This window comes from Aquila chrysaetos, chromosome Z (genome assembly GCF_900496995.4).
Source record: "Aquila chrysaetos chrysaetos chromosome Z, bAquChr1.4, whole genome shotgun sequence".
Taxonomy (NCBI): Eukaryota; Metazoa; Chordata; class Aves; order Accipitriformes; family Accipitridae; genus Aquila; species Aquila chrysaetos.
The window spans coordinates 74,649,563-74,677,468 of NC_044030.1; the positions used below are offsets into that span (position 1 = coordinate 74,649,563).

The following is a 27,906-nucleotide window of genomic DNA, read 5'->3' on the forward strand; positions in this document are numbered from 1 at the left end:
TGCGCAATGCCTCTTTATGGTGGTCGTCTGGTGGTCGCAGAGATGAAGATAGATGACTCCTCTTCGTCACCGCTAGTAACCTCTTTTCCTGCGCAGGCTCAGTGGTTTCTTGGTATTCACCCAAGCCGCAAGACCAGTCTTAGCTGGCTCTTGGGGCCAGCTCCTGCTTCTTAGCAGGAACTGTCTCTGCCTCATTGGCTGGTTCTTGGGACCAGCTCTTATCAAGGACTGTCTCTACCTCAGCTAATTTCAACGATGTAAGCGCTAAACATCATCTTTCATCCCCCTTTATTATGTCTACTGAGATTCTTTTGACTCCCCTTGTCTCAATAAGACAAGAGGAAATGGCCTCAAGTTGTGCCAGGGGAGGTTTAGATTGGATATTAGGAACAATTTCTTTACTGAAGGGGTTGTCAGGCATTGGAACAGGCTGCCCAGGGAAGTGGTTGAGTCACCATCCCTGGAGGTGTTCAAAAAGTGCCTAGACAAGGTACTCCAGAACATGGTTTAGTGGGCATGGTTGATGGTTGGACTCGATGATCCTGAAGATCTTTTCCAACCTAAATGATGCTATGATTCTATGAAAATGAAGCTGCCGGCCCCACGACAGCGACAACCGGCAACCGCCGCCGCCGGAGCCAACGTCCGCGGCCCGCGAGGCCGCTCCCGCCGGCAGGTGCTGAGGGGCCCCGCGCGGGCGGGGCGAGGGGCGGGGCCGCGCGTCCCCGGCCCGGCGCTGCTCTGGTACCGGCCGACATGGCGAGGGGAGTCGGGCCGCTGCTGTGGGGTCGTGGCCGCCGGCTCGGCAGCGGTAAGGGACCGGCGCGGTAGGGGGAGGTTGGCTCGGCCGTGCCGGAGCCGGGCGGAGCGGCAGTCCGCGTTCCCGGCGGGACGGGGCAGGCGCCGTTGGCCGGGCGGTCCCTCCGCGGGGGCGTCAAGGGCTGAGGTGGCTCTTCGCGCGGTGGGGGCTCGCTCCGCCGGGGTCTGCCGGAGCAGCGGCTGTGGACGGAGCCCAAAGGCCCCGCAGGCCTGGGCTGGCCGGGTGGGACGGGGACGGGGCAGGCCTGGCGGGGGGTCGGCGTACCTCCCTGAAAGCCCGCTCTCATGGGGATTTTTGATCGCAGCTCCATGTTTGTACACGGGGGGGGGGGGGGGGGGGGGGGAAGCAGCACTTTCGATGTAGCTGTAGATCCCCTTGGAAGAGGCCCGAAGGCAGAACTTGTCTAACTTACGGCTTTTAATTCATGTTTTTGAGACTGGACTCTTGCAGGTGATTAATTCATTAGTGCTGTAAGTGGTTGTAAGGGAAGTGGTGGTGTATGTAATACACAGGAAACTTTACTCTTCAGTCATGTACATTTTAATGTGTTTTAGAAATTCTTTAAAACCTTAGACATTTAAAAATGAATGCATAGTTCTCAGCATAAGATGTTAGGGATGCAGAAAGAGAATGTATTTAAATGATAGCTTTTCCTGATACCTGCTTAATTACACTTGCACTTAAATGAAAGGTAGGGCAGTGATGTTTTTAGGATTTTGGAGAGAGGTCAGAAGATGGCACTGAGAGTTGTCAGGGCCCTGAGCAGTCCCTGTCTGCCCTGGGCAGCCTCATCCAGGGCCCTTGCCTGTGCCTGCTGCCCAGGAGCCCTGTTTCAGCCCAGCCCTGAGCCTTCAGACCCTGCCTCAGCTGTGCCGTGAGTATAGCCTTGACACCAGTCCAGCCTCTGGCCCCATCTCCTGGATGGACCTTGGACCTAGGTTGTAGCCTCGTCTCCAGCCCTGTCTCTGGCCCCATCTGCTGCTGCTCCTGAGTGGACTCTCTGGGTGGACCCTGGACCTGTGCTGCGGTCACCCCGGGCTCCTGGCTCGCACTCTTGTAGAGGATTCCTGCTCTTGCTGCTTCCAGACAAGAATTTGTATCAGAAACTGCTGGGGGCGAGGGGATTGGGGTGGGCGTTAAGTCCTTTTCTGTCAAAAGTCCATGTGAAACTGAAAACCGCGTTTTAGCAGATAAGAGAGAAGCACTTTTTTCTTTTTTAATCTATATTTTGCCTTTACAAAGATGTTACTTAATTATATTTTTCCCCCCAGAAAATTTCTCAGGCAAAAAAAAAACCAAAACAAAACCAAAAAACCCAAACTTGCTTTGACCGTAGCTTGTGTGTTCTTTGAACAAGCTTATTGAGAAACTCTTTCTGATGTGCACCTTGATAAGAGTTTGATAATTCTCTTACTGTTTTGTAGTTGCCTTTAGGCAGCAGAAATGGAAAAGCTTTGTCTCCACACAACCAAAAATGCCTCCTTGCGATTTTGTACCTGAAAAATACAAAGTAAGTCATACATACTACGCTGAATTTAAGAATGGCTGCATTACTGGATTTGAGCAATAGGCTCATCTGCTATAAATAGTCAGTGCTTTAAATATGATTATAAAATTTGCTTTTTGGGCAAAACCCAATTCTGTTACAAGCAGGATATAATCTACAGATGTATCTGTGTGACAGTTCTGTATCTTATGGCTACATTGTTGATTTGAAAAACTTCAAGGAGGAGGTAAGTGCAGAATAGCAGCCTTATTTCAAAAGCTGTTTCAGAGGTTTGTAGAACCCTTTATGTGCCAGAATTTGTTAAAATCTTAGTTCTGTGAACAACCGCTGTAGACAGCTATGTAATCTATGTGATCCACTACAGGTGCATTGGTCTGGATCTTTAGAAAGCATAAATGGATAATGACTTTTTTTATTCCACTCAGTCCTATCCGTATGAACGTATGCAGAAGATTCGTGAACAAAATATTTCTCCGTCACTGCGAATGTATTACAAGAAGCCATTGTTGCTGCATCAAGGACATATGCAGTGGTTGTTTGATTATGAAGGACGAAGATACCTTGATCTCTTTGCTGGAATTGTCACTGTCAGTGTTGGTCACTGTCACCCGTAAGTATGTTACTATTTGATTTATGCTATAAAATACAGGAAGAGATACCTATGTTGGCTTTGCTTTTCATTAATCTGTGGCACTGTGAGCCTAAAACTAGAGTATGATTCACTGAATTGTCATGTATCACTTACATTAAGGTCAATTTCCACTACACTTTGAAGAATTCGTTAATTTTGTCTACTTGTTCATTCATCTGGCAAATGGTGCAGTGTCTGCATTTTCAGAATTAATAATGGGTAGGTGTGTGCATGTATGAGTGCACATGTGTGTAGAATTGAAGCCCGTTGTCTCTTCTTGTGCTACATGCAGAAAGGTAACTACGGCTACCCAGAAACAGCTTGCTCGCCTGTGGCATACCAGTAATATCTACATGCACCCATCAATCCAGGAGTATGCTGAAAAGCTAACTTCTCTTCTTCCAGATCCACTTAAGGTACTTTGCTTCTGACAGGAGCAGGGGCAGGTGAAGGGGGTGTCTGTTTTTAAGAAATGTTTAATATAAAATATTACATAAATGAGAGCCATAAATGATATCTTTGGAGAGAAGACCTGTATGGGGACTACAGGCTGTCAGATAAGGAGAGTATGATGACCCTGAAGGCCTTGTCTTTAGACTCAGATGTAGACAAGCATAATATCCCAAGGTCCTGTTCTGTTTGTTCTCATCCTCCAGTTGTCACTGTGAAGGCGCATTGCCAGCTTAAAAATTATTGAAGGAGCTAAGAAGATGTTAACTATTCTTATCAGTAGCCAGCCTTAATTTGCTTGATCTCATGAAAATTCACAGTGAAAAGTATTTGACAGTACTTTGTGTAGTGAGCTTTACTGACATTTAAATAAACCACATAAATGTCATGTTTCATATGCCCAGAAACAGTAAGAAAAACACTGGGTTTGTTTTCAGGTAGAATAAACTGGTGATAAAATGAAATTGGGCTAGCAGAAGAATGTGAAGCTGTCGCAATCTTTAAAATGGAAGGAGAGTTAAAAAAAAAATGTAAACCATCTGCATAGTTTAAGAAGTGGAGAATCTCAATCACTTTTGAAAATTAACTTTAAAACCAGTGACACTAGAATTTGAGCTGTTTTCAAATCTCAGAACTAGTATTCAGGATATCCCCTTAATCCTCATTTGCTCCCAATAAGCGTACTCTGCTTACCCCTTCCGTTCCACAGTTGTGCCTGTGTGTGTCACTCCTAGTAACTAACATGCAAGGACATTGTACTGCCCTTTTTAGCTGCGTGAAGGTTATTTCTATTCAGTCAGTCATACTCAGTTTGACCTGGACACTTTCATTTTTCTTTGAATCACTGTTCCATCTTAGGAAAACCCGAAGATCCCAGCTCTTAAAGATTTTTCTGTACTCTCCCTGAGTATGTCAGCTTGGTCTTAGTTCTCATCTATAGTGTGTAGGCAACACTAAGTTTACTGCGGTGAAGTCACCTTGTGGTAGTGATAGGTTATAGCTCATAATGTTACTAAGTTACATGGTCTGATGCTGAACAAGAAGGTGGTGGTTGGGCGCTGTACTGATCCTAAGCATTATCCTTTAGGTGGTTTATCTAACCAACAGCGGGTCAGAAGCCAATGATTTGGCTATGTTCATGGCGAGGCTATATACTCGTAACTTCGACATCATCTCTTTCAGGTAATGGCGATAGATCTTTACAAAACTCATTTGTGTATGTGATCAGTCTCTATATGCCTAAACCAAGAAATGATAGAGAACTCTTTAATCCCAGATCTGCTGAGGAGAATGCTATGAAATTATTTTATTTGACAAAGAGAAATTATTTTATTTGAAGATTTGATACAGTATATTCAGAGTAGTTTGCATACAAAACACAACCTGCAATTTTTGCTTTTGTTACTTAGAAAAGGGTCTAGTCTCTGTGTTCAGTGTGTGCTTTGGTGGACCGTTGTTCAGGGCCAGAGCAGGCTTCAGCAACTGCTGCTTTCTTCCTTCATTCTACCCCTGCAGTGCCCTCGTTTGTGGGGATACAAAGGTGGAATAGCAGTGCAGTGAACTGCAGCAGGGAACTGCTCTGGCTGAAAGCTAACCTGGCAGAAGGATTTTTTTTGTTTTGTTTGTTTTGCTGCCTTATTTTTCTGCCAGATCCCTGAACCATAGTTCACTGCACAGGTACACAAACAGCTCTTCTGGCTTAGCAACAAGGTGGTGCAGGGGTGAGTGCTATGTAAGCACCAGTGTAAGCAGTCCTTTTTACTGTGCTTCCCAAGCGGCTTCAAATATTAGAATAAAAGGCCTTGTTATGAAGAGCTGTATTTTTCTGTTATTCTGTTCAGCAGAACATTGGGTACCCACCTTGCTCGTATGTTCTCATTAATGAACTTCTGATTTGTGTATAAAACTGGCAGCAAACTACCATGTAGTTTAATGATTGGCAGCATCTGTTGGAGAGAGCAGCAGTTCCCAAGATTTAAAGAAGAGAGATGTTTGCTATGTAGGGCTCAGGTGCTACAGCAGAACTTTGTGAGGCATTGTCTGAATTGCTGTTGGTTCCAATCATTGTTCTCTTCTCCTTGCAAACATCACCTCACAATTTTTAACATTTGAAATTTAGGAAACAAATGCAGATGGGCAGTCATGGATCTTCCAAAACCAGAGCAAAAAATGGCAGCAGGAATCTTCTTGTTTTGAGTTTAACAGTGCACACTTTCCCCAATAATTTGTAGCTCAGAAGCATGCCTTCTCAGAGCTGATTTTGCTACAGTCTCTTCTTGGAAATGAGCAGTGTTCATGTGCTTGCTTTGTTTGCACAGAGGAGCATACCATGGAGGCAGCCCTTACACGCTGGGATTGACATCTATTGGTCTTTATAAGCATGGTGTCGCCAATGGCTTTGGCTGTTCAACAGTGAGATTTTTATTTATTTTTTTTAAATAATCTGGGTAACTAACATTTTTATTTGAATATTTAAACAGTTAGCACATTTTCTATCCTCTAAGTGTGTTACAGTCACTAACTAAACTGCAGTGTACCTGTTCCTCCTGTGTAAGCACACGAGCCAGAGTCCCCTTTCCTTCTCTGTGTAGTTACTTATGCTACTTTGGAATCGGGACAGCCATAACACGAGTGGGCATGATTTACAGCTCTTTAGTCATGCTTAGTGCCTGCATGTAAGTCTGTGTAAGGTGCAAAATAATAAAGCTCAGAACCCCTTTTCCCAAGTTTGTTTTGGCATACCTGTGCAAAGCTGCTTTCAGCTGGTCTGAAGTAGATCCTCCCCTGGAATGAAGAAAAAACCCTATGATGTCCCTCATTTCAGCAAGACAGGAGACATACCTGTTAAGGAGATCCATTGGAGATAAATGGCAATACGTTATCTCCCTGCCCTTGAGCAGATGGGAATGACTTTCTATCTACTAGAAGCTGGCATTGGCTACTCCGATCTGTACTGGTGATAGCTCACCCACAGCACTGGCTGTAGGAAGGCTCCTTTATAGCAGCCTCCCAACCTGGGTCAATAAATGAGTTGCCTGAAGTCATGTGGTGTTTCATCAGCAGTCAGGATTAGAAGGCTGGAGTTCCCAATTTCCAGCCTGTAATTACTCTACTAGATCTGCCTACCTCCCTGTGTTTTGCAGAATTTTATCATACTTTGGATTATTGAAGTACTACCAGCAGCTCTGAAAATGTTGCTATTAATCTTAGATAACCAAAACTGCTGATTAACTTAAAGAACAAAACAAAGGAAATAATCAACTGAGTGATTATTGCTGGAATAGTTTAAACTTGTTAGTTCCAAAACTGTCTCTGTTTTACCATTTCTTGAGGGGGAAGTTTGGTGTTATTCCACAAGTGTTGTTCAGACAAGTTGCTTGAATGAGGTATGCCCTTTGACTCTAACAGCCTTTCTTTAGTTTTTGTCATTAGTGATCACTCAGTATGATCAAAGCATCTCTTAGAAAGGTGTCATCAAATCTGTAGCTATTTCTCTTATGCTTGACAGACAATGTTACCGGATGTTTTTCGTGGTCCATGGGGAGGCAGCCATTGTAGAGATTCTCCAGTACAAACTGTTCGAAAATGCAGCTGTTCTGAAGGTTGGTCAATGACAAAAAGTATTTGGCTTTTAGATTAGAGAATACTAGAGGGCTGTGGAAATAAGTTGTATTTGCGTCCTCAAGAAAGGTAGACCTCTGGTTAGGATTTGCAAGGGCAACCAAAGAAAATATTGCAGACAACCTCAGGCACCTGCTTTCCACTGAGAAAAATTTTGGGCAAGTGACACCTCATATTCTCAGATTTCCTCTTAAAATCCCAGCCTTTGTTTCCAGCATTTGTCATGATCCAACTCTGGGAGCTGTGGAACTCAGTTTAGCACATCTGGAAGAATGGAAATGTTCATTGGTGTTTTCTGCTGTTTCTGAAGTTTTGACAGCTCTCAAGCTTTTCTTTTGGAATAATATGAATAGTAAGGACAACCTGAGGCCAGTGATAGGCAAAAAGTCTAATATGGGGCAAAACATTCCATATACAGCACAGTGTGGAAGCTCCTCTACTGCTCTCCTGTTAACAACTATTATAGTAATTTTTTTCCACTGTTTCAACAGGCACTCTTTAGTATTTTAATTCACGTGCATACGTAACAGAATGTTTTCTTTTTAGCTTTGCCCTCCCTAGTGAATGCAAGCATTAGCTATACTAATTGCTCTGTTCTTTATTTCAGTGTAGACTGATACACAGCTGTATTCTCCAGAATCCTCATACCTGCACTAACCCAACGATTCCTTATGTCTTATGGTGATGTTTATTAACCCCTGAGAAAGTGTGTGCTTATTCCTTCTGCTGATGCAGGTGATTCACAAACACTTTCTCTAACCTACACCTTACTGACTTGTATAATGTGTAACACCTTATTGTCTGGCAGCCTTGCCCTGCTGTTTTGGAACTGGCATTCCTTAGAGTATATATGGTTTAAGAGAAAATAAGGGACTCTCTCCTTTAATGTTTAGCCTTTTATTGTGTATCTGAGAGGTGACATTTACCATCCAGTCAGATAATACTTGTTGCTTACATGTGTAATTTCATATTTTGAAGCTAGTTTTGTGTCATTTTAAGTAAATTCCCTTCAATCTATTTCCCCTGTAAACAGGTGTATGTCATGCAAATGACCAGTACATTGAACAGTTCAAAGACACTCTGAATACCTCAGTGCCAAAGACGATAGCTGGATTTATCGCTGAACCAATTCAAGTAGGTAGTTTGCCATTTCTCAATTGTGATGGCACAAATAGTGTGAAAAACTCAGATCTGATATTCTTTAGCTACATCCTAAACATAGACTTCTTTAGATTCTTATTATTTTTTTAATGCCTTGAACACCTTAAATACTTGAAAGAATGGATGCACTGTGTTAAAATTTCAGCTTCTGTCACTGATTTCAGTGGAGCTAGAATTTTGCTCATGAAGTTAAATTAAACAGAGAACCATGATTGAACATACACATTTTTTCTGCATTTAAATAGCAAGTATGATGCATGCTATTGTTTAGTTTCTAATACCTTCTTCCAAATTTCGTACTGCTTTTCTCTTTACTATTTCTGTAAACTTTAACTCAATTCCCCTTCCACCTCTTCCCAGCCATGTTGTCCACTATATTTTTAGCAGATTTCCAGCAAGTGGTGGCCACAGGATTCATTCTCTTGGTGCTTCACCCTAGTTTCAGAACTGCTGTATGTGTGGTTCTTGAATAGGAAGAATGGAGAATATATTCTGGAACAGGAAAGGCAAGAAAAAAATGTGAGAATTGTGTCCACAGAGAAGATAGGAGCTGTTCTCTGTTTTTGCTGTCTTCTATGCCTTCACATACTTGAGTCTGAGAAGCCGTTGCAGTCCAGGTGTAGAGTGGAATTTCTGATCCAAAGAAAAACTGGCAAGGTGAACAGAAGTCGAGGAAACAATGTTTTAAACAAATTAACCAAAGAAGGGATGTGAATTCTCTGGTTAACTTTGTCATCAAACACAGTTTCTGGGTTTCTCAGTGTGTAGGTTTTCAAGAAACTTGTTTTGGCAGTTTATCTTTAATCGACTCTGTCTTACAGCAATCCAGTTTACAGTGTGGCCTCACAAATGGAACAGCAAACTGCCCTGTGGAATGGGAATGAATGACCTGAGCAGGCACTTTTTGAAGCAGTTTCACTGCTGAAGCCAGAAACTTGAGACAACAGTCTTGCTATTACCTGAGGGCTGCTGGTATTTTTTTCTTATTGTAGGATAGTCACACAGTGGAATTCCTGTTTCTTTGTGCGAAGACGTTGTCTTTTTTGTCTTGACAGGGTGTTAACGGCGCTGTTCAGTACCCAAGAAGTTTCTTAAAGGAAGCTTATCAGCTAGTACGGGAAAGAGGGGGCATTTGTATTTCAGATGAAGTGAGTTCTTTTTGGACATAAGAGCTCTAGAGTTTGGGGTACCTCTGAAAGTCATCTTAAAAGAATCCAAGTGAAGGCAAACTGGAAGCCTGGAAATAATCTAAATACAATGCTATACACTTCATAGCTTAAGCTTAACACAGCACATCTCTCCAAGCATAGGAGCCTCCCAGTTTTTACTGCCTTTATTCTGCTATGTGGTATTCCAATTTTAGACATAGGTAATGTTAGTAGCAGACTTCAATCCCTACCTTTTGGGAGCAGTAAATTTACACAAATAGGCAGCTAATAAATGCCAGCTGTGATGTGAAGTTTGTCACAATAACACTTCCTCTTATGAGTGTTGTTGAAGGGAGTTGATTGCTGTACCTCTGCAAATACATTTTATAAATAGAATTTGCTTAGCTAAAGCTGTTTTGAAACAGTAGCAAACACTTCAAAGTGGTGGTGATACATACCTCAAGCATTACAGTAGTAGAAATCAGCAATCATGGGGTTGCTTTTGAAATGTGATAAGCAACTACATTTCCTCTCAATTATGAAATGGAAGCTGCAGCTTATTTGTGCATCTCACCATGCCAAGATGTGGTGACATGGTATCTCTTTCATATGTGAAAGAAAAACCCAATTACAATAAACAGAATTCTGTGCAAAGCCATCTGAATAAGGATCCTAATACAACTCGACTCCAGATATAGTTGCAGTTTAATGCAAATCAGTAACAACAGAAAGACAAGAAAAAGAAACCATATTGTAAAATGTGAGAAAGTGATGGGGATTTCTCTGAATTTTTCTTTTGAAAGGTACAGACAGGATTTGGACGGGCAGGCAGCCATTTCTGGGGATTTCAAACACATGATGTAGTCCCTGACATTGTTACTTTGGCAAAAGGAATTGGTAATGGCTTTCCAATGGCAGCTGTTGTTACAACAAAAGGTATAAGTGTTCTGTTTTGCTAAGATTTAAAATAGAGCAATTACAAAATAAACTATACAATAATTACTTACTGGAGAGATGTGTGTTCAAATAGCTGAGCTTTATTAATAATCTTTTTCTCAATCTATCTTTTGAGAAATGAATTGGATTCTCATTACTCATTTTACCAAGCGCTGTGCTATACCAATGCAAAGCTTTATTTGAATGGGGTTAGTTGTGTAACTGAAGTGGGGATGACCTTGCAAGTATTGGTATAGCTGGTAATAGATCCTGGAAATCCTAACTGAATTCACTGTTCTACTAACCAAGGTACTGCAAGTATGTAAGGCAGCATGCTAGCCAGCTACTTGATTCATACAAATGACTGGCTGAATCTAGTGAAGAAAATCTGTAGGTGTCAGTTCAAGGGGACAACTGATAGCATGTTAGAAATGTGACTTCTTTTTTAAAAAGCCTGTTTTTAGCATCTGCTAGACACTATAGTTTTGGGGGATAGTCATATTTTGCACAGACTGCTTGCAGAAAAAATAAAATCTTCCTATTGCGTTGTCTCCAGTAGAATCAGGGTTGAAGCACAGCAAACTTAACAGTTAAGTTAAAGCAGGTAAGTACCGTTACCAAACATAAGGCAACTGTAAGAGTAATCAGTGTTGTTCTTTTTCTCTTAGAGATTGCAAGTTCCTTGGCTCAAAACCTTCACTTTAATACATTTGGAGGAAGCCCTTTGGCCTGCGTAGTTGGAGCTGCAGTTCTTGATGTAGGGAGAACATTATATATATTTATATATTCCACAGTTTTTCTTGTAGCAAAAGATGAAAAATGTTTACATTTATTCTTACTATAAAGTTACAGGTGGGCTATTTTTTAAATAACTGTATAAAATGCACAAACATATGCATGTATTATGCATACATGGCCAATGTGCCGTATATGTAGGAAAAATTCGTGTTTCATTCCATTGCAAAATTTTCATTCCTCTAGCAAGAATAGGAGTCTTGTGATTATGTTTTCAGAATCATCTTTCTGTGTCTTCCTTACATTCTTTACTTTGTTAATAAAAATGTAGGACAGCACTTTCTCAAAAGCCCCTTTCATAGGACTATGCAAATCCTTAGCTAAACCAAATTTATTCTCTCACAAATGCTTAACAAATTTTTTTTAACTCCACAGCTTTTCCCTTATGCCTAAAAAGCCTCAACAACCAGATAGTTAAAAATATGGAAGGTCAGAATTCCTTTTGAAAAAAAAAATGCCTCATGAAAAAGACAATCGAAAAATTTGCAATATATTTCACTTACTATCCAGCAGAAAATCAGTCAGTGGGCAGTAGGTCGCTATTTAATTTGTCTTGATCATGTGCAAACCATTTGTCCTTAAATCTCACTGCATTACAGCAGACACTGTTTCTGTTCATGTTACTTTCCTGAATGTTTGGAGGGGGAGGGGGTTAAGCTATTTTATAAGATGGTTGATCATATCAATAAAAAGATTTTGAAAAAACAGTTTACAAATAAGAAAGTCCGAACCCATGTTTTGGGGTTTTTTGGCTCTGAAGTAACTTGGAGCCTGGATCTGAAATAAATCCAAGGAGATTGTCAGAGTCTGAAAGAATAAAATGGAGTTGAAAGAAAAGGGGAAAAAAAAAAAAAGAAAAAAGGAGAAACAGCCACTTCAACTTCTTTAATTGTATTTTTTTGTTTTTTCATATGAATTTTTTTAATGCACATATTAAGTTCATAAAATGGGTTGTGCATGTCAGTGCTGATAGCTGACTGCATTTCAGAACTTTGATTAAGGAGAGTGGAGTAAGGAACAAAAAAAAGATTGTGTTTAAAAAGCATGGTATTGATCAATCTAAAACACTCAAGTTGTTCCCTAAAAAGCTGCCTAGTACACATAGGTATGCCTTGTCAAATTACATTCTTCCCATGATACTGACAAAGAATTAAAATATTTCTGGTTAGATTTTGAAAATAATGCTGCTGGTCAGATATTTTTCAGTTCTGACTACATGTGAGCATGAATTACTGGATTATGTTTATGGAATAATAAGTAAAATGTGAAAAACGCCACAGCAACATCAAAATATTATGTTCAGTTGTACTCTGATGCCACTAGAGGGTTGTAAAAGAACAAAAATGTAAGAACTGTAGTAGTGAAGGAACATAGTCTGCAAGGAAGTGAGATAAACATAGTGTGTCATCAAGCTAAATGGGGATTAACTGACTGTATTGGAAGCTTTGCCTGCAATACTGTCACAGTACATCATTTTAACCAGGCTATTGAAGAAGATGGTCTACAAAAAAACAGTGAGGATGTGGGAACATATATGCTACTGGAGTTGGCTAAACTACGGGATAAATTCGAGGTTGTTGGAGATGTCCGTGGCAAGGGACTTATGATTGGAGTAGAAATGGTGACAGATAAGGTTAGTGATTTACTTTATTCCTTTCAATTTACAGTGCCACTGAAAATTTTATCACATCTTATTTCAGTTGAAATAATAGGATGATTTCCTATTTAAAAAAAGCTAGTGAAGTGAGAAAACATTGCTCGGGCCAAAAACGAGCCAGAACGTTCCAGCTTTTCAGATATTTCACAAGCTTTGAGTAAGCAGTGACTTGTGTACCTTAATTGCATAAACTCGTCTTGGAAAGCAGATAAATTACACAGCTAATGTTTTCAGCCAGAGATGGGGGTGGGCTTTATTGGACAGACTGGAATATATTTTTTTTTTCATAAGACTAATTTGGAGTATCTAAGTGAAGTTTAATGTTTGCTTTCCTTAGGATAGTTGCCACCCTCTTCCAGCTGAAGAAATCAATCAGATCTGGGAGGACTGTAAAGACATGGGGGTTCTAATTGGCAGAGGAGGACTCTACAGTCAGGTACTGAACCTCTGGTTATACATAAAGCTTATTTTCTGTCCTCATGAACTACATCCCGTTTCCCTCAAGCTAAATTAACTTTAGTTTAGTAAATAAACAAACTAGAAAACATATACTCTTAGGAGCTCTCTCTGTTTAATTTTGCTTATTTTATAAATTGGGCAGGAGCTATCTGATTCTTTTCAAGTATGCTGAGCTACCTGTAAGCTTGGAGTTTTCCTTTAGAGGGACAACTTCCCCTAGAAAAGCAATGTACTATAGTCTATGTAACTTACAAGAAATCAGCAATATTCAGGCCTGCTAAGTCTTTGCTAATGTTCAGGTTATCGCCTGACCTATTGGTACAGAACAAGTTTGGTTTTGCTAGTTCTTTCAGTCCGGAGAGCTGGTAACATTCTACCTGTATGGTAATAAAAAAAAAACAGAGAGTTGTTAACAGCATGTTTAGCAATGCAGCACAAAAGTGAGAATTGCATGTGAATGGGCATCAGCCCACAGCAATTGAAGATGCACCATGCTGTACCCAGGGCTCTGCATCACCAGCTTCTTACCACATGTGAGTTAATAGCAGAGAGTTGCCTCAGGGCTGGTCAGGTCGGTGAAGCCCTCTGACATAGTGGAAGCATCTTCTGTACGCGATAAACACAGGATGGCTAAAATAAATGGGGCATAGCATCTGTCACCTCATCAGTTATTTCACAAGTCACAGACCAGAAACCCAGGTAACAGGCTGCACCTCAGAGTGTAGTTAAAATCTGATTCTGTCTCACGAGAGTGCTGTTTATCTGTGAGTGTTAGCTTCACATGGAGCTGCAGGTGGGAAAGACCGTTACTCCACTCTCGCTGCATGAAGTCCTTTGATATGATGACAGAAAAATTTAAACTGAAACTTGACAAGTTAAACTGTGCATATACCCCTTCCTGATCAACACGCATTCAAGCTATAGTACCCTAACTGAAAGTAAGTATTTGGTGATTCTTTCATAACGCATTCTCTTAGAACCCTTGAAAAAAGCCTATAATATAACAGCAAATCAGCTGACACAATGCAAGAGGCTGCCACTCTTAATAGATACTAATTTTCCCTGTGGCAGAGCTGCCAGAAAGGAAGATACATCTATGTCTGTTCTTAGTACAAACCCATTGAAAGTTTTATACTAGTTCTGTCTGGAATAAGAGAGCTGCAAACCTGACCTACTCTGGTCAGGTCTCTTTTGAAGGCAGTTGCTTTGTCACAAGAGTGGAGTGGTGGGTTGGATACAGTCAAGTCCAAAATTGCCCCACTTCAGAGTGCATTTATCAGAAGCCTCAGTCCCTGCTCTGCTGTTCTGCTATAATATTATTTTTCACACTTTTTGTTAGATTTTTTTGAGCAGGTGAGTGCTGACCTAGATGGGCTGCTAGAAACTGTATTCTTTCCATACAAGTTTAACGATTTTTTTTTTTTTTTTTCCTCCTCAGACATTTAGAATTAAACCTCCTATGTGCATTAGTAAAAAGGATGTCGACTTTGCTGTGGAAGTATTTCATACTGCTTTACAGAGACACATGGAGAAAGCAGCTGCAAAATAGACTTGATTTGTTCCCTTACATGAGACGCACACAGAACCCCCAATACTTGCCACCCAGACCTGGTACTACTCTACATTGGATAAGAAAATCATAGTCGGAAGAAGAAGTACTTGTTCAGTATCATAAGAGTGGTCTGACAGATCCAGTGTTTAATAAAGAATACACTGTAACCTGTTTTGTAAACATACAGTTCAGTTCTACAGTGGTGGTGTGTATTCTATGTATATTCTACACACAGCTATTCTAGCATTAGCATAAAAAACCCTGATTGGATTAACTGGGTATCAGATGAAGAGGCAGACGTATATTCATCTTTCATCTATGAAAGTCATATAAAAATTGGTAATTTTTAGAAAGAGGGAGAGGAAAATAATAAAGTTGTTTTGGGGAAGTACACTGGGTGTTGTAGCATCCATAGTGCCCTTGGGGGTGGTACCAGCACTGCAGTGGCATGCCTCCTGCTGCCCTGGCCATGTTGCTTTGTATGATGGCATTTACTGCCACATCTTAAATATGTTTTGACAGAAGCACCACATGCTCCCCAATGGCTGAGCATTGGTGTGTGGTGTTACAGAGGTGGCTGGGACCAGTGCAGGGTAGTCCCCGACTGCCTTCCACAGCGGTCACCACTGCTGCTGCCCCCAGCACCCCCACCAAAACCTTGCTATTTATACCAAATACATACAAGCATTTGTAAAACACACAAATGATAGAAGTATTTGTTTTTATTTCAATAAAAGAATTTAAAGTCAAAAAGCAACACTGCAGACTTCAGTCTGTGAGATTTCACTTACATAAGCATAATAAATCTCTGGGTGAGAGCCACTCTGATCAGAACATAACTGGAGGTTTCAAATAGAGGTAAAACTGTCTACACCTACTAAAATGACACACTGTAATTAGGGCATGAAAAAGAAAAGTTTGCATAAAGTTGAAAAGTTTCTAATGACAGTAATTATTTTTTATCATGGGGCTCTAATCTAGTCATCTTCCTTTCCAAAATATGCTTTTCTTCTCCTCCTGCTGCTTTTAGGATTGCAAAGCACACTCATTAGTGATATAGTAAAGATACAAACTATGGCTAATAGGTCAAATCCAGTTATTAAAAGCTGATCAAAAGAAAGCACACATTCCTTCACAAGATAATACTCCTTTTGCTACATCTTCCTTTTTTCCAAAATTAGGACTTCCCTTCTCTGTTTTAACTCTGAACACAGGCAATGTGCACCTTCCAGTTTTGGGAGAGTTTTCACATACTATTCTAAAGACTGTTACTCTAAAAAAGCTCTCTTAGTGTTTACGTTTCTCTTTTTTGTTTCTGGTGTTTACAGCTCCAGTTACAGGTGGTGCTTGGGCTGGTTTTGCATGTCGCATGGTTTTGAGGTGTTCAAACAGTTTATTTCGGGATGGAAATGTACATTTGCAGGTTGTACACTGGATGGGAACTTCATTCTGCAATGAGGAAAAAAACCAAAATGCTTCACAATCATATGTAATGTGCAATAAATGTAATACACCAATTTGTTGTGTGCAGTTTCTCTTAGTGAAATGTGAATAAGCTGTTTGTTTCTATCACAGATATTCCATTACTGAGGAACAAATATATATATTAAAAAAAAAAAAATCACAAGTATAGCTTCTTGAAATTTCAAAGAGTACTAAGTAAAACCAAGAACAAGAATAGAAGCCTTGCAAATCTAATTCAAGATAAAGAATACTTTTGATTTCACCTGACTATACACACAGCACTTTAGGCTCTGAGCTTTAGTGAATTTATTATGTCTTAGCTGTAGTTACTACAAGATTTTGCTCTTTCTGGGAAGCATCAATATTGGGAAAGATGCAAATGGTACTGCCTGTCACCTGCCTGATGACAACAGCTCTGTCTTCAGTTGTTTAATTTGTTTGGTTTGAACTGCCTTGGACACAGAGCTTTAGCAACTCTCTTAAGTTGCTCTTCTCTGCGAGGACAAAAGCTGCTGTTCCAGTCTCCCAGCTTCTAATAAAATCATAGGGATAGAAATACCTGTATTATTAGAAAATAAGAAAAAAACTGAAACAGAATTTGTGGACTGGAAGTGACCAAACAACCAACCTTGTTTGTAGTATTATGACCACCAGCTTTTAAATAGTGTAAGTACTTTGACATACTGTTGTTGGGTGCTCTGAAGCAGACTTTTTTGCATCCTTGGCTTTTTTCCCTTTAGGCTTAGTACTGCTGATAAACAAAGAGAAACCAAGATCAGTGCATTCAACATTCAACATTTAAGAGCATCTGATGGTTTTCAGTCATCAGTGTCTCCACTGCTTTCCCCTGTTCTTCCTTCAAACAACACAATGCAAGAGCTTCTAGCAAAAAAATAAAGCAGTTTAATTTATATGATCAATTGTTGAGATCAAGATTCAGCTAGATGGTGAATCAGCTACTGGTAAGTGATGTGGCGGGGATCTGCAGTCAAAGACCAATTCCAAAGTAGATCCTAACAGTCCTTGCTTAGTATCCTATTTACTCAACTCTGATTTAGTGGAGTAGCCCCCAGTTCACATTGGCTAGTAAATCTAGACTTGCCTGACAGTATCAAACATGACACAGAATGACACAGTGCAATATTGCAAGTCAGCACACCTTGTCACTTCACTTTCTGCTTCCTTCACTTGGCTGACATCCTCTGTCGTGCTTGTGTCCCCTGACACAGCACATCTTTGGCCATCATTTACCACCTCCTCTGCTGAGCCACTCTGCTTGTCCACTCCGGGCACCTCCTCTTGTTCAACTGTTCCTGCATCAGCACTTTTATCAGAACAGTCCTTGTCAGTCTGTCCAAACAGAAGACATGCAAGTTAACTACTTTAAGTTCATTAGTGATTATGTTTATAGTATTATACTTATTTATCTCAGACACGGGTGGGCAGGGAGAACAGAAAGCCATGGACCACCTTAATTTTACTGTTTGTTTTCAGTGAAATTGTAACAGGCAAAACCGTAGTTCTCCTGTTTTGAAAGATGAGGCCACCTGTGATAAAAGGAAGAAACACCAATAAAACAGCCTCTAAAACTACAGAAGAGGAGAATGAAGGTAGCTTTTAATTATACGCAGGGCTCATTCTCTTCTGGCTACCATTTCACATTATAAAACAGTGGCCTTCCTTGTAACTTTGCAAAATGTTATTTAGACTAAAGTTTTCTGTGCCAGACACCTGCATTAGGAGACAAGTCAAAGTAACTGAGCTGAATGAAGCTAGATAAACACACTGTATTTTCCCTCCCTAACAGAAACACTGGCAGCCTTTTCCACGTACCAGAAGACAAGAGTAGACTCAACACATGCACTCTGTCAAAAGATCAACCCCTGATCATGTCTGAAGCAATACAGCTCAGCTCCCAAAAGCAGGGTAACAAATTTGACCTAACACTGCATTAATGCAACTCTATCACCTTTAGTATCTTTTGCAGAGTCTCAGCTACCTGAAAAAACTTGGCTAATCTATCTACTTTCAGGAGAAGAAAACAAAAATCATAGCAATTCCCTGCACTTTGTAAAGCTTGGTAGAGGATGGAGGTTATGTTCCCAGAAAAATCTGTCTGTGGAAGATTCCAGCTCATGCTACGCAAGAGTGGCACCTACTGTCTGGGCAGCAGAAGAGCTCGTGAACAAGCTGATAGAAGAGAGACGCAGTGCCTATATGCAATCTGTACAGTGAGACCAAGACCTTCTGATTTCAAACTGAGAAGGCAAGAGTTGAACAGGAGCCTGATGGCCTGCATGGAAACAACAAGGTCAAGCCAATACTGACTTGGAGTATGCAATACCAGCCAAAGTGAAGCAAGAAAAATTCAGTTTCTTGCAAGTCTCAGGGAAGTTTCTTGAGGATAAGAGATAATGATGGTGTGGGAGAGGGCAGAGAAGGTGAACATACAATAGGAGACTAGAGGGGTTAGGTTGGGAGAAGACAGAAGACCATCTTGGGAAAGGGTGGAAGAGGCAGGACCTGGTACTGAAAGCTCACTGGGAAAAGGCTAGGATTGAGGTAGTAAGTAGAGAAGAAGTAAGACTTGAAAAGGATCAAGGTTGAGGAAGACAGGCAGAAAAGTTTGCTCACTGTGGCACTGCTGCCACTCAAACCTGAAACAGCTTGCAGTTCTTGAATTTTACCTGCTGCTGTAAGCACAGATCTGTCATATCATGCACAGACTCAGAGCCTAGAGTACAACAGGTTGGTGTTACTCATGTTTACAATTCAAGCGAAAGGTGGAATGGATGTGTTTCCAACAACTACAGTGTCATTAGGATGCCAATAATGTGTTAGGGTTTTTTTTTCCCTAAGCTAGAGATTAACGAACAATACGTTATATCAACTCTAGCAACCAAAGCAGAAAACGACCAAACAATTGAGCTGCTAATGTACTAAGGCCATTGGTGGTCTTTCTGATCAATTCCTTGCACTCTGCCTATCTGCCTGTTTCCATCTGTCTTCCTTACACTTCAGACTGTAGCCTCTTTAGAACCAGCACCACATTTATTAGGATCTGCACAAACAGAACAAAGTGAGGTCTATGAGACTATTATCATAAAATATGATCATAATAAGTGTATAAAAATTATTTTGCAGTCAAAGAAGAACTAAAACTATCTGAAAACAGTCTTCAAGTTCTGTAGAATTTCCAAGTCTCTCTTATTTTTCAGGACAAAAAAAAAAAGTTAAATTAGGAGATAACAAAACTGGATTGTAAAGTTCCCAGAATACCATGGTATGACTACATGCCATCATCCTTGTTTTCTGTTTCTTCCTCTGCTTCTTCGAGAGTCTGTAAAGATAAGAATTTAGAATTACCTCTTTTCGAGGAAAAGACGAATGAGTACAATTTCTAAAAAGGTACCAAGTTATATTCTTGCTTATCCTCTTAACGTAATAGGGAGACGGTAGCCACAAACAGAAAACTACTCATGCCTGAAATGAAAACAACAGTTCTCCTAAACTACTCATTGCATTTAGTAAAACATTTATTCTGCTTAGACTGAACTTGAAGATACTAGTGAGAGTTGGTATTATGCTTTGGCCATTCAAAAAATGAAGTTGTGCAATTTACTTCATCAGTTCTGATTTTTAAGCACACTCATTTTCTATGCGTGCCAGCATCCAACTGACAAAAAGTACCAAAAAAGTACTGAATGAATAAACACTGGCCCTGTGCAAGTTCCCCTGTTTGAAAAGTAACAATCACTTTTCCTTAACATGTAACTTTAAGAAGCAGAGAAAATATGAGACTATTATCCTACAACATTTGAATCCAGTCACACTAATGTATGCATTTTACTAGGACTTTGATGCTAAGCAATATTTTAAATGGCATAAAACTGCGAGTTCCAACACAACTATAAATCACCAGAAGCTCCCTCTGAGGGCCTCCAAGACTTGCTAAATCATTAGTCACGATAAAATTAAAGCCAATTTAAAGTACTTCTGCTTGGGCATGTGTTCTCCTTCTTTCTTCTCTTTGGTATTTATTTCATTTGCCTCATCCAAAGACACAGGAAATTTCCCTTCTTCTTCTTCCAGTTGCTGTCGTAACAGTGCTACCATCTCTCGATGCTTCTTTGATTTTTCGTGATTCTTCATGCTGTGAAGAACAGCAGATCATTACTGCAGGTAGCTCTGAGCAAACATTGTTATACTTACAGATAAATTAATAACAGGCCCATTTTCCATCACTACTAAGTATGGAAAATTCTGCCCTGACAATGTCTCTACTGCAAAGACAACACTGACCATTATGTGGAGTTAAAACATCTTTAAAATGCATTTTTTAAAAAGTTAAAACCCAACACCCCCAACCCCCAAATCCCCAACCACAAGCACTTACGCTTTCTCAGTTTTCAAAAATTTCTCACAAGCAGGGCAGTACAGATCACCACCAAACTCAGCTTCTTCAGTCTCATCCTTCTGTTTGTCTGAAGAGATCAGTAGGGATCAGAGAGACAAAGTCAGATAAGTGATTTTTCAGTAAGCTGCTCTTAAAGCCCCAGAAAATAGTCACATTGACATTCAACTTCCTTAGTATTATTGACACGCAGTCATCAAGATCGTCTCGCCAAATCATACATTAGCCTAAACCAACAGCTGTAGCTTGATGTCTTCTCATGCTCACTGGAAAACCCCAAAGAGGGCCAGACTCTAGCCTGGCTGGCACACCTCAGCTGGAGGCACGGAGTTGCACCACCGTCAGAACTGTGAATCCGTGGCTTTAAGTGCAGTGAGCCAATACTCGGGCTATAACGACTCAATATAGATCACCCTCCCACACCCCATACCTTTGATGCCTTTTGTCTCCTGTTGTTGTAGTTTATCTTCAGCATCTGGTCCATCTTCAAATTCCTTTTCATATTGTGCCTCAATCTCTTGCAACTCTTTCTCCATATCCGACAGAGTCATCCAGCTCTGTTCCTTGTACTGTTCAGTAAGCCTTTAAGTAGAATAATACAATAACTTCTACACTGCATCCATGAAATAGGAATTACAGAAGCAGTATTATTTAAAGGATAACTTGGTCTTCTCTGGTATTTTAGGAGAAAAGTCCTGAACATATTATGATGGAGCAAACAATTGTCTGTAGGGCCTGGAAATCTGAGCAGTTAATTTGTGATGTCAACAGGCACATCTACGCTGCAAGTAAAGAGGCGTTAACATAGGTAGGTCCTCCTTGAATTTCAGGCAGGAAATGCTATGCAGCATGGCCAATGTCAAGCTGGCAGCAGTAAAGTAGCTCAATCCTCAAAGCAGTACAGCTGCTTTTACCTGCTGCAAGATCCAAACCCACGAACAGAACAGGACCACTAAAGCCACAAGCACATCATTCCTTGACTCTGCGCTATGGGAATGTACCAGCTCAGTTTTCCAAATCTAAGTGTGGCCCGGGTTATCAATCAGTGCACCACAATACAGACAAATTTTGCTCTAGCTGGATCCTGGACTCAGAATTACCAAGCCATTTGTCAGTAAATGCATAACTCGGCTTCATTATCCCTTTTGGAAAAAACATATATAAATGTGTATATATACACACACACACACATATATATATAAATAAAAATAAATAAATTGTATATAATCTATTCCATATATATTTTAATTATTATTATATTATTTTAATCAATACACAATTATTTTGCAAGTGCACTCTTACAAGAATTTAAGCTCCTTCCTCCCATTTGCAGGCAAAAAACTCTTCTAATTAGAAGAATAAATTGTGCTTACACTTGGGAGAGAGGCTCTTCCTTCTACTTAATTTTGGGAAAAATAAAAGCATCCAAAAAATGCATTTAGTCCAATGAAAGTGTCCTTTCTGAAGAGTTAAAAGGAAAAGCAAAACTATTTTCATTTTTCCCACTTTCTTTTTAGTGGGTACAGTTCCAAGGCAGATGAAGCTGATCTAAGAACATGTTGTCCTAGCCCTGTTCCCCCTCATTCCAAAACACAAATTCTTTTTTCTTTAAAGGAACAATGATAACTATTAAATCTTACCTCCCCAGGTAAGTAAAAGCACACTGGATTCTGTGCTACTACAGCCAGTTACCTGCAGCACACAGATAACTATTCCCTGGTTATCTTAAATCGCTACATGTCAGTACAATGCAGAGACACTCAAGTTTTAAAAAGCTCAGGCTTGAGACCAAAACTAATACATAAAACTTTCAAGGATGTTTAAAAAAAGCAAGTGGAGCTACTATTAGAATCTAACTCATGGATAGTTTCTCCAAGTTTAAAGTATTTGTTCCACATTTACATACTTGGCTTGTCTGAGCTTCTGCTGCCTCCGAAATTCCTCTGCTTTCTTAGTTTTTTCTGCATTTTGTTGTTCTACAAGTTTTCTGTGAGCCTGTAGTCTTTTATCCCTTTTACGAACAAAGGCTACTAGCTGACGGACCACTTCATTCCTCTCTTTCCTTGCTTTATCTCTCACTTTCTTGTTCTCTTTTTCCATAGCTCGTTTCTCCCAGCGGTTTGAAGCTTGTCGTGTGTCATATTCTTCTTTCCAAGCAAAGTTTTTCTGAGTACAGAAACTCTGCCAATATGCATAGAAAGGGTGGACTACCTGTAAGAAAAACAAAATTTAAACAAGTCATTTGTTTGTGAGGGGACAAAAACCATACCAAATAATACAGGACTTTTGTAGCAGTTTTGTGTCTTCTATACAGGCCACAGTTTTCCCTCAGAGTATAAATAAATCACATAAAGGTTTACAGAAACCCTTCATCAGCTGTATGAGCTAAGACTTTCTTCTCCTCAGCAGCTACCTGAAATCCAAGCACATCTCTGACATTCTCCAGAAGACTGTACAGCAGCTCTTGCTGAACTCCCAGGTGAACTTTGTTTTGCCTACTACTTATACTTGGAGCTCATCACTTTTGTTTCTGCACCTAATTGATCCACAAGTCTCTTCCCCTGAAGTCTTGTGAAGTCACAGACTTAAAAACGTATTCCCTGCCTGCCTGGCATTGGTCAAGCTGCCTCTCAAGCTTCTTGTGAATTAACTCAGCAGACTGAGCCACAGACCACTCACATCACAGATTTTGAAGCCTCTGTAGAGTTTTCGTAGCTCCCTTCTAAAACTCTTTTCCCTTTTCCCATGACACTCCTACCGCAGTGCTGGAATCCTGACAGTGTAATCTCTTTGTCTGAATATAAGATAACAGGGATAATTACTTTCCCATTTAACTGAGGCTATTTCCCATAAAATACCCCTATGAATCCCTCTAAAAAAAAAAAAAAAAATTAAAAAAAAAACCAAACACAAAACAAGCATTCTGCTTCCAGAGCAGTGTGAACAGGGCAGATGTCAAAGCATGCTGGTGCTAGAATCCCAGCCATTTTTGCAGTTACTAATTGACAACATAAAAGCTATTTTGTGTCTATAATCATGGCTATCCCATGGTCTGAGACCAAGCAGTTTCCAAAAGATGTTTCAAGATAACTCCATTAAAAGACAGATGTTGGCAGTTTCAGAGACACTACATATTCTCTCCCTGGGAAAGATTTCCATCTGTTAAGCCATCCTGTAATTTTACCTGACATTCAAACACCCATTCTGACACTTCTTAGTTTGATTTGTAACTTTGTTTCCAGCTCCAGCCAAGTTTTGTAGCATTGAAGTTACTCATTTTTAAGGTATGTATCAATTTAAATTTCATAAATAATTAGTCATACAGTACAATTTACTAAAAGTCACAGGGAGAAGTAGCAGACTGGGAGCAACATTTGAGTACACTGATACTGTGCAGTTATTCAATGGGGAAACTGCTATTACTTTACTATTTATTTCAACACAAGAATACTGGTAACCTTAAAAAAAAAATTCTAAGTCTGATAGAATACAACAAATAGTTGGCAAGAATCCAAGTGTCCCCCACACATTTTCTTTTCTTGCTTCCCAAAGGAAAGCATGCAATGTTTTGGAAATTAAATCTTACTACAGAATAATTGTAGATGACAAGAGTATCATGTTGCAGGTCAACCACCACACCTCCCATTTTCTAAAGGCTGTGTTAGGCAGTAAGTGCTATACAGTTTTCCTAAATGAGGCAGGACACTACATGTTATTTAAAAAAAACCCCAAACCTCAATGTCCCTTTCTGTAATGTGAGTTGCATTAAAACACTGGTAAACTGTTCTCATCAGGAAGCAAAGAAAATATTTGTTCTTTTGTTTTACAGGTCTTGCACTACACTTAAGTTTCATTGGCATAATTGATGGTTAGCACTGTGAAGCGTTTGTCTGACAACTTACCCTAAAAGCCTGGCTAATAATATAGTACAACAGGAAATACCAATTTTAATTCACTTAAATATTATGAATCAGAACACAAGCGCTTCCTTTATAGTAATATTCTACAGTAGCAGAAAAGACAGCAGATGTGGTTTTGCATTCACCTCAGAGATCAGCAGGAGCCTTTCCTTTGATTTCAGTGTGGGACAAAGTAATGACTTAACTGTGTTACTTTCAGTTCAGATTTACACTTGGTCTTACCGTATCGTAGTCACTTTGGGAATGTCCAAACATAGGGAATTCTGCAGTACCTTCCTGGGTCATATATTCCATCTCTTCTTTTGCAATCTTCTCAAAAACTTGTCGAAAGACTGTGAAGAATCCCTGAAATAAAAACAAAACAACCTGACTTATTTTGCATGGCTCAATAATAGATGTACAAATGTTCAGCTACAGTAGTGTATTTTAGAGAAATATTACAATTCTGCAACACCATCTCAAAACCAGGGTAAAGGCCTTGTAAGCACTTGCTCTCAACAGCAAGACCCTTCAGTTTAACAAAGTTCCCATTCTCTCACACTCCTTTTATTTCAATCTCCTTCGTGTAATCTGTCCCTCTCACACATCAAGCACCTGTATTCAGATCTAAACCAAAAAAAAAGTTTCAGCATGCTGGAGATGTTGATAAGTTTTGGGTTACACAGGATCAAGATTTAAGAAAGTTCCAAATACAAAATTCACTATTGAGTACCCTATCTCTTTTTAAATTAAGATGTTACTAATTGACTCCTAGTATAGTAACACAAAGACAAATACGGATTTTCTCTGGAAGAGGTTTTTCTAATCACCTGGAGCTTTTTAAGTTATGATGAGTATCTTAAAATCCAACAGGGAATTCAATTATAGGAAGTACAGTTTCCTGAAGGACTGTTGTTATATTGCTTGTTTTTTATTGTTTGGTTTTTTTGGGTTTTTTTTTTTTTTTTTTTTTTTCAGTTTGAAGCGTTCTGGCTTGTTAAAGGTATTTCTGAATAAACAGATGGCATTGCAAAGCACTGGAATGCTTCACTATATAACGTAAATAAGTAATATACACAGGCTCTGTAGCTGTATCGTATAGTTGGAAATCATGACTAAGTAATTGTTGGACAATAAATAAGCAGGAGTGGAAGCTTCCCTAAGCATCCAGCATAAGTTTTGTCTGAAAAAGATTTGGGTAAGCATTATTACTACCTATGCCCAACAATTCCACACATAGCTTTTCAACACGAAAAGAATGCCAACACTTTTCACGAAATTTAAATGGATTCATTAAAGATGAGTTCGTTCATTACCTTTTCATCATCTCCATATCCCGAGTAACAGCTAACAGTGAAGTACTGCAGCAGATCTAACGTATCATCTTTACAGTCTCCATCAAGTCCTCCTTTCAGCAGAGCCTCCCTGTGACTATCATACCTAGCAAAAATTCACGGTATCAGTGATGTAGAGACACAGAACATTCCCCAGTGCTGGTAAGCTACCACAGTACACGTATCACCTCAGTGTATACCTTAGCCTAGTGTCTGGAATTTGTGTCTCACAGACAAAGTCTTCAGAGAGGGAAAAAAAAGACAGGATCAGTAAATCTTCCCGCCAGACCTTCAGTTTACTCCCTATTACTTTATCTGCAATATCTATAGCAGCAATTTCTTAAGGGGCAGCCAGCAAACACATTTCAGCAATGCGCTTCAATAAGCTTTCAGAAACGGGTAGGACATTATTTCAATCATCCAAAAATCGGATGATCGTTTCGGATCCGAAATGATCCGAAGCCCCCCCCTCCCCCCCCCCCCCACTCCCCCCGGAGAAGCACGTAAGAACTGAAAAACGGTCTGTCCCTCTCAAGGAGGACAAACTTAGTGCAGGTAGTTTCGGCTGCATAACCCGGTAGATGCTTCGGCCCATTTGAAAAACAAGCTACGCAGAACACTTAACGTAGCAGTTTGGGAGACGCGTGCCTTTCGAATCCGGACTGTTACAGACGCTACCTTACAGGCACTGTGCCCGTCCTTACGGCTCGCCCCCCGCAACAACCAGCAGCGCACGGAAGCCCCGCAGGCGCCCCGTGTGCTCCCGGCCCTTCCCCGCGGGGCCAGGAGCGCCGCGGCCGGAGGGAATACCCACGCGAACGGCCGCGCCGCCTCCCGCTCCGGGGCGGGGGGGAAGGAAGGCACAGAGGCCGACACCGGCGTGTCCCCCGAGCCCCACAACTCCGCGCCCAGCCCACCACCACCCCCGGGACACGGCGCGGGAGCCGCGGGCGCCCGGCCGTGCCTCCCCGGGGCGGCCGCACGGCTCCCAAGCCCCTCCAAGCCCGAAGCGGAGCGGCCGCTCCCGCCGCAGAGGCCCGTGCCGACTGGCGGCGAGGCCCAGCCAGAAGCCAATTCTAAGTCCTGGCTGAGGCAGCACTAATAAAGTCTGCTCCAGGCCGCCAGCAGGTAAAGACCACTCACCAGGCTCTTTCCTGCGGGTCACTGAGAACGTCGTAGGCTGCCTGGATTAACTTGAACTGCTCCGCCGCCTCCTCCGCGTTCTCCGGGTTTTTATCTGGAGGGCGAGTTGGTGGAACCGTGAGCGACCCGAGGCACGACGGCAGCACCCCCCACGCCGCCCTCCGAGACCCCAGCGAGGCACAGCAAGCGCCCGGCGCTGCCGCGGCGCTGACCGGGCGCTGCCTCCGGCCCCGCTGCCCGCTCCCCGCGGCCGCACCCGCCCACCCGCCCGCGACGGACCCGGAGCGGCTCAGCCCGAGCGGCACCGGCGGAGCACCGCCCGCAGCCGCCCGCGGGGAGAAGCGGCTTCTTCCCCCGCAGCCCAGGGGGCCAAGCGAGGCGGAGGCAGGCCGGGCCCCCCTCCTCCGGCCTGCGGCCGGGCCTGGCCCGCGGAGACCGAGCGTCGCGATCCTACCTGGGTGCCAGCGCAGCGCCAGCCGACGGTACGCCCGCTTCAGTTCCTCCTCGGCGGCGTCGCGTTTCACCCCCAGCACCTCGTAGTAACACCTCATGGCGACGGTTCCGCGTGGGGAGAAGTGCCGGCCGGCCGGCCGGCCGGCGCTATGAAGGTAGCGGGCGGAGGCGGGACCGGCGGAGGCGGGGTCGGCGGCGGCACAGCCATCCGGAGACCGGGCCGCCGCCGAGACCGCCTCCCGCCGGGAGGAGCTGGGCGGGCGGCTGGGCGGGGCGGGCCCCGCCGGGTGCAGGCCGCGGCGGGGGGGGGGGGGCAGGGCCGCGGCGGAGGATGGCGGAGCGCCCCCTCCCCAGGCACCCCTTCAGGCCGTGCCCGAGCGGAGCTGCAGGGGAAGCACGGGGCAGGCTGCTGCCCCCGACCCTACCGCCGGGTTTTGGTCTTACCGTCACCCGATGTCAGAT

The 27,906-nt window shown here is 41.8% G+C and overlaps 2 protein-coding genes across 6 annotated transcripts; one reads left to right on the forward strand and one right to left on the reverse strand.

The window, feature by feature from the left end:
- Window positions 1-712: 712 nt before the first annotated feature.
- AGXT2 (alanine--glyoxylate aminotransferase 2) lies at window positions 713-16,254 on the forward strand. Its single transcript, XM_030004767.1, has 14 exons — window positions 713-811; window positions 2,245-2,330; window positions 2,753-2,937; window positions 3,251-3,374; window positions 4,496-4,590; window positions 5,727-5,820; window positions 6,917-7,010; window positions 8,063-8,163; window positions 9,246-9,338; window positions 10,142-10,274; window positions 10,943-11,031; window positions 12,553-12,702; window positions 13,064-13,162; window positions 14,624-16,254. Exons 1-14 carry the CDS (start codon window positions 757-759, stop codon window positions 14,732-14,734), a joined length of 1,509 nt encoding a protein of 502 aa, XP_029860627.1. The 5' UTR covers window positions 713-756; the 3' UTR covers window positions 14,735-16,254.
- On the reverse strand, window positions 15,442-27,639 carry DNAJC21 (DnaJ heat shock protein family (Hsp40) member C21). 5 transcript variants are annotated; one of them, XM_030004765.1, is made up of 12 exons: window positions 27,446-27,639; window positions 26,992-27,085; window positions 25,831-25,954; window positions 24,758-24,880; window positions 22,522-22,826; window positions 21,055-21,197; window positions 20,598-20,685; window positions 20,196-20,354; window positions 19,481-19,541; window positions 17,361-17,551; window positions 16,886-16,952; window positions 15,442-16,186 (listed from the first exon to the last, which is right to left on the reverse strand). In XM_030004765.1, exons 1-12 carry the CDS (start codon window positions 27,540-27,542, stop codon window positions 16,025-16,027), a joined length of 1,614 nt encoding a protein of 537 aa, XP_029860625.1. In that variant the 5' UTR covers window positions 27,543-27,639; the 3' UTR covers window positions 15,442-16,024. The 5 variants fall into 5 exon arrangements, with proteins under 5 accessions (XP_029860625.1, XP_029860623.1, XP_029860626.1 ...); XM_030004763.1 differs by having other exon boundaries at window positions 20,598-20,694; XM_030004766.2 differs by having other exon boundaries at window positions 19,499-19,541; window positions 21,046-21,197.
- Between the last annotated feature and the right edge of the window lie 267 nt (window positions 27,640-27,906).